This window comes from Nicotiana tomentosiformis, chromosome 1 (assembly GCF_000390325.3).
Source record: "Nicotiana tomentosiformis chromosome 1, ASM39032v3, whole genome shotgun sequence".
NCBI lineage: Eukaryota > Viridiplantae > Streptophyta > Magnoliopsida > Solanales > Solanaceae > Nicotiana > Nicotiana tomentosiformis.
Window position 1 is genome coordinate 39,622,759 of NC_090812.1, and position 6,782 is coordinate 39,629,540.

Genomic DNA, 6,782 nt, shown 5'->3' on the forward strand with positions numbered 1-6,782 from the left:
TGACCTTTCATTAGTTGCAGATTTCAAACTTTGACTTTTTTTCTACTCATTTAATTCATAGGCCTAGATGTTGACTTCTCATGAGTAAGAAAGAAAAAAAGGGCCCTTTTAAAACTTAATTTCTTAGTAGACATGGCATGATCAGAATCTAAATTCTCCTCCCATCAAAATTTTCAGCAAAGCCTGAAAAATTCTAGCCATAAGACTCACATGCAGAAACCTAGAAAACAAAAAAACTTCCTTCTTAATGTATACCTTAGAAAAGTATGAATGACCCTTTAATACAATGGACAAATTTAGAATTCACAGGCCTGGTAACACCATGCAAGAAGTGGCATAAGTTGAAAAGTCTAACAAGATGCAGTAATCTTCACAAAGACAAAAGTAAAATGTAACAAAAACTTGAGCGTGTATACTCTTTCTATTGATGGAAATTGGTATTACATAGGGTATATAACTTGTATAGTACGTTTTAATGTACAATTAATGTGCATGAATAGGAAAGAATGGACCTGAATACTAACTATACTCTATCCTTCGGATAACAAACAAACAAAAAAAATCCGGAAACAAGGAGGAAATCTCCAGAGTAACCAAAAGAAATACAAAACCTTTTTTTTTACAAACAAAAGTGATGGAGAAGAGCCAGAAGGGCACAGAAGAAAAGCTCAATCATCTTCGCGGAGGATCAACAATTGGATTCATTTCTATTTCTCCAGTCCGAGAGTCTCCTAAGTTTCTGAACTTCTCTCCTTCCCTTGCAATTTGAATATCACGTGGTCTAGCATGCTGAATGAAAGCTTTGACGACAAAACGAGGAGTAAGTGCAGCTACTGTTATGGCAAGCAAGCACAACCAGAATTTAGCTTCCCCAGCTGCATGGAAAATGGCCCTGCGAAAATGATTTTACATGCAAATCAGTCTCTATTTCTCTGACTTGATAAGTTGGTCAGCATAAATCAAGAGAATCCTACAAGTTTCCTACTTGAACTGGATAGATGTGAAGAATATTTGAAACCAGCAGAGTGATCTTACCAGTATCCAGGTAGAAATGTCAGAGTGTCGATGACCATGACACAAATGAAAGTGGCTATTATAGAACCCCAAATTGCAGCATGAGTAATCCAAGACCAACGGATCACATCCATTGCTAAATGTATATTGACCAAAATAACAACAGCAAGTGTCCATAGGTCACCAATGCTTGAGATATCAACATCACTTTCCCAGTATGCTAGAAGAGGTACAAAGAAGGCCACTACACTCTGCCATAAGGTGTCAATCATGGTTACCCAAAATAATTTCTTATTATAGCTCTCTTGCCTTTGTCCAGCACCGTAGAGTTGCGGATACTTCATAAGAGTTACTCTACTTAGATCCTTATCAAGAATCCCAACAACTATTGTAGGCACCGCAGTATAGATTATGGAGAATAACATGCTGCTCCAGTCAGTTATGGCAGTGGTCAAAGTGAAAGCTGTAAACAGTGCATACCTGAGTACAATAATTAAAGAAAAGGTCAGCTGGTGCTCGCAGGAAAATTCACAGAAATTATTTCACAAATGCATGCTTAGGTTTTCTCCATTATGGACCACTAACAATCTACATGCAACTTTAGTCAGACATTTCAAACAATCGGGCTAATGCCCCTGCGTATATTACACATTTAAAACTTAACTCTTCATAACTATTTTCCAACTCGATTGTCACCAGCCCTTGAGTGAATATTTTAAGCTATGTTTCTTTTTTAAACTGGGAAAGGTTCAGTGCTAATGCCTAAGCATGTATTCCTCAATTCCTAGAAATAGTGAGAAACATAAGAGAGATTGATTACTGTTATGGAATAAAAAATCCAGAATTGTACTCTTGCTACAAGTACACTTACCAGAATAAGACAAAAACAAAGATAGCATTTCTGTAGAAGTTGTATAATATCATGTAGCCCATTCGTTGATAATTCCAATGTCCATGAACCAACAGAAGAGGGACCAAGAATCTGAACTGGCCCATTGCAAAATCTGATGCCATCACAGCTTGACGTCCCTCTTGGCCACTTATACCAATGCCTACATCAGCCATTTGGATCATTGACACATCATTTGCACCTGTAACCATAACCATGAATTTTAGATCAGTATTGCTTCAGACTGTACAGCTCTTAGTGCCCATCAAAAAGAGTAATAACACTTACCATCCCCAATTGCGAGCGTCATGTCATTTGTGCGGTTCTTTATGAGAGCAACAATTCCAGCCTTCTGTAATGGGGCCACCCGACAACAGAGTACAACAGAACAATAACTGGCCAACTGGAATAGCTGCATTCAAACAATAAACAGTTTTAAACAAAGAGCATATGCAAATCAACCAGTGTACTTATGTAATGTATATTAGATACAGAGAGAGAGAGAGAGAGAGAGAGAGAGAGAGAGAGAGAGAGAGTTTAAGATGTACAAGCATTACCAGTTCTTCAAGTTCGCTGTCAAGGACATAAACAAGGCTTGTCCCATCAATGATTAAACCAATTGGACTTGCTCCAGCTTCAGTATTTTCCTCCGCATTATGTGACATCAGAGTCGCACACCTAGTCAGGGCAGCTTCCAAAGACCTTTTACATGGCTCCTTAGATTTGTTATTAATCACAATCTGAGTCATATTGCTCGTTAAAAGTTTTGAGGAATAGCCAATTGATATTGCAGTTTCTTGCTTGTCCCCAGTCAAAACCCAAACTTTAATGCCTGCCACTCTTAAGGACTCAATTGCTTCTGGAACACCTTTCTGCAATTTATCTTCAATACCAGAGGCACCTAAGATGGTGAGGTTCTTTTCCACGTTGCCAGCTATTTTCCGAAGTAAAGCTGCCCTACCAATCACAGCAGTGTTTGCTGCCTCGTAAGAAGACTGCCATTCCTCGAATTCAGAAGCACTCATTTCTCTCATTCCAATTACAAGGGTTCTGAGACCCATTGAAGAATAAGAGTGTAGATGCGATTCTGTTGCTCGTACTACATTCAAGTTTAATGATTTATCAATGACACCAAACATGGATGTATCAGCACCTTTTACAAACACTTTAACTGTGTTGTCGGGGCAACCTAATATTACTGACATCCTCTTCCGGTCACTGTCAAATTCATGTAAGCCCAGTACATTGAACCTGCAACCATGAAAGGGGGGTTAGACTGTGTCGTAGGTAACTAAAACAACATAGCATCAGGAACACTGAGATACTAGAGTTATATCATAGATCTGCTCGTGCTAGAGACTTCTTTCCAATATCTAAAAGTTCAAATTTCCATCTGTCAAATGAAAAGAAGGCTGACTAATACACAGCTAAAATGGAAGAAGATAGAATTGCGATTGAAGGAGTGTGTGCACTCACAAGTTTATATTGAGTATGATAATCCTATATGCTATTGACTAGCTATTTTACGAACTTAAAGCTTCAAACATCCACAATATTCGATTGAATTTCCTAGTAATCAGTAATGCTAGTTGCTGAGCATTTAAAGTAACACATGCCAAACTACCGTAGCAAGATAGTACTTGTACCTCCAGTAGGAAGAGAGAAATACAAGAGTTGAGGAATGGAAAAAACTCAGCTTAATATTACCTTTGTCTTTCTCCTTGAACATCTATTACTATATGGCCTGATGTTCTCTCAATGAGCATAAACCCATAAGCAGCAGCAGCATAAACCAGTGCCTGCTCATCCGGGGACTCCCCTTGGTAATCCACCAACTTCACAGCCGGATCAGATGTCCCCACATTAAGAGGGACGATAGTGTTGCAAGCAGCTAATGCAAGGAAAAAATCATGAACATGTTTCCCTTCATCTGAATGCTTCCCACTTTTTGATATATTCGAAAGCACTGGATCAACCTTCACCTGCATTTTGGGCCTTAAAACCTGACCATCCACTAACCAAATAAAGAAAGAAAATATAAGTTTCGCTGAGTTATAAAGCACTCTCAAAAAGTAAAGGTTTTTTTTTCTTTATCTAGAAGGGGAGGGGAAGGAGGGGGGGTAAAGAAGATGATGGAAAGTTGCAGCACCTTGAGCAGAGTACCCAGCTGGTTCTTCTTGAGAATCTGATTTACCACTGCCATAATCTACACCCCAAATGCTTGCACATTGGAATTCCATCTTGTTCTCAGTTAAGGTACCGGTTTTGTCAGAGAAAACATATTTTATTTGGCCCAGATCCTCATTTATGTTAAGAGCCCTACACTGGAATCTTGAGTTTGAGGCTTCATCAAACATCCGATTATCTTGGATCATAAAGTAAGCCTGACCAACACGAACAAGCTCCATAGATATGTACAGTGATATAGGGATCATAATCTGGTAGACGATAACTGACATCAGAAAAGTAAACACTACTTCCAGTCCCCAGCCATAATAATTGTAGTCTTCAACTTTGTCTTCTGAGAAGTCCAATTTCCTGTAAAACTGGATGCTATTCAACTCATCCTTGTGGCGCCTCAACCAAACACCGGCACAAATGGAGACAAGAGTACATAATGCAACAAGGAAGAAAGAGAGGATAATGATCTCCCTGTTCATGCGGGTCTCAAGACGGCTCCTTTTTGATGGAGCCCCAGAGTTGTTGAGCATAGCTTTAGTTTCCCTTCCAGCATAAACTGCAACTCCAATAGCCCAACTAGTGTTCTTGAGCTCACAGCCACGGAGGATTATATTTGAAGGTCCAAGAGAAACACGCTTCCCGTCTATTTCCATATTAGCATGAAAACCGTAAATGTTCCTATTTGGTTTCTCACATTTGATCACCCCACTAATTCTCTCCTTTTCCGGCATCTTCATTTGCGTCTCCTGCTTTGCATACCGCGTCTTCAGATTTGATTCACCGTCTAAATTTATAGTCTGGATATAGGCGACCCCGGTGGTGTCACTTGTCGAGAGCAATACCATATCACAAGGAATGGTACCACTTGATGAAATTTTGATGATTTCACCCACTCTTATGCCTTTCCATTTTTTCTCTTGAAACTGACCATCCATCAACACCAATGCCAACCGGTTATTCTCAATCCTGTCAGAGCGGTGGCGCCTATAATCCTCGTAGGCATCCTTAACTGCTGTAACTAATAGCACAAAAGCCAATGGAAGAATCGAAGCTCCTCGACCAAAGACAGCCAACATAGGAAGCTGATTAAGAATAGCAATCACCAGAAAGTAGATATATGCAACTCTATGGAACTGCTCAAACAGGTTCCGAGGCAAGAATGTTAGAATAGAGTATTTCGCAGTCCTAATAGAATTCCCCGAAAATTCAAACTTGTCGTTGGTCTTTTCAGGATCATTTAAATAAATAACTCTAGAATCCTCATCACTAATCTCTTTTTGAGACGTCCCATACCCCTCGGAGTCAGCACCTCGCGACCCATATCTCACGGCTTTTGATACTAAATCACCAAAATTTACCTCCCGGACAGAGCCCCCAACAGAGGCCCTTGACCTATTAGATGAAACACTCCTCAAAGAGGATGAATTCATCATAATGGAATCAGCAACTGTTGAATTCTCCATATTATTAGTTGAATCCAGCACAGAAGGCAATCTAAGGTTATAAGGGGCAGATGGTTTGAACAGATCAGCAGCAACAACAACAACAGGTGTATAAGGAATCTCTTCAGTTCTTGGAAGGAATTAACAGAGGCTGCTGTTAAGAGACTATGATCTCAAGATCACAGACCCCTCCAACAGCTCAGAACTAAAACTTATCAAATTCATCTAAACCCCAGATAATAAATCACCAACCCAAACAAAAATGACTCCAAAAATTTCACAAACTCAAGCAACTGTGAATTGCCAAATCCATTTTCAACCAAAGTCACCACAAAACTACCAAATCCAAGCCAAGCCCAGATGCTGATCTCAGCAGCTCAACAACAAACTACAAAATAATCCAACCCCAGAACAACAACAACACAGAAATCTTATATTTAGAATCTTACAGTATTCTAAAACTAAAGTCAACTATCAAGAGACACTTCAAAAAACAACAAAAGAAATACAATCTTTACAGCAAAAAGAATATATCTGAATAAAAATACAATAGGTCTTCAGCTATAGATGTAAATCAGAACAACTTACTTGAATATATTATGTGTAATAGAGGAATATAGAGAAGAAATGAAGCTGAGACTCTTTTGTTTATGTGAGGTGGAATGAGAATAATAATTTGTGAAATTGGGATATATGTGAAGAAGAAATTCAAAGGTCAAAGGCATTGTAGAAGCTGTTCTTGTTTGAAAATTGGGGAGCGAAAAGAAGAGAGGGGGGTGTAGGGTGGTTGGGGGGGTGGGGCGAAATTTACAAGAAACTGGGAGGAGTCGTTAATGGTAGGCGACAAATAGGAAAATCAAGAAAAAGGAATAGAAAATTAAGAGGGAAATGGTTATAAAAGTGTAGTAGGCTATTTTGTTGAAGTTCTAGAAGGGAAGGCTGCTGCTGAAAAGACATTTTCTACAGGTGTTTGTACAGTGAACAAAAGTGTGTGTGATTATTAACATGATTGATCAAACGAGATTATTTGGTTGAAAAAATTACTTTAAAAAAAAAAAAAAAAGAGGAAAAGAATTAGAGGGTGAGTCCGAGGCTTTTATTTGTGAAACATTTCTGAAATGTTGTAAAAATATTTTCCAAATAAGTTTCTGTTTAAGTTTTTCCCAAGAAGCTCTTTAAAGAAGTGGTTTGGGAATGTTATTCAAAGAAAAGTTTTTTTCATTTCAAGTAGGGTTGTTTGGTACGCAGATTATATT

The 6,782-nt window shown here is 38.7% G+C and overlaps 1 protein-coding gene across 1 annotated transcript; it reads right to left on the minus strand.

The window, feature by feature from the left end:
* Positions 1-392: 392 nt before the first annotated feature.
* Positions 393-6,353, minus strand: LOC104110315 (phospholipid-transporting ATPase 1). Its single transcript, XM_009619777.4, has 7 exons — positions 4,053-6,353; positions 3,611-3,917; positions 2,461-3,154; positions 2,192-2,315; positions 1,886-2,105; positions 1,036-1,494; positions 393-892 (listed from the first exon to the last, which is right to left on the minus strand). Exons 1-7 carry the CDS (start codon positions 5,545-5,547, stop codon positions 673-675), a joined length of 3,519 nt encoding a protein of 1,172 aa, XP_009618072.1. The 5' UTR covers positions 5,548-6,353; the 3' UTR covers positions 393-672.
* Positions 6,354-6,782: the final 429 nt, after the last annotated feature.

Bases quoted from the DNA above. Each gene is read 5' to 3' on its own strand.
- LOC104110315 (XM_009619777.4), bottom strand. From the start codon at position 5,547: ATGGAGAATTCAACAGTTGCTGATTCCATTATGATGAATTCATCCTCT. The intron at 1,495-1,885 runs GTAAGTGTACTT...TATTGTACTCAG, and splicing joins TTTGTTTTTGTCTTATTCTG to GTATGCACTGTTTACAGCTT. The intron at 893-1,035 runs GTAAGATCACTC...TCATTTTCGCAG, and splicing joins ACATTTCTACCTGGATACTG to GGCCATTTTCCATGCAGCTG.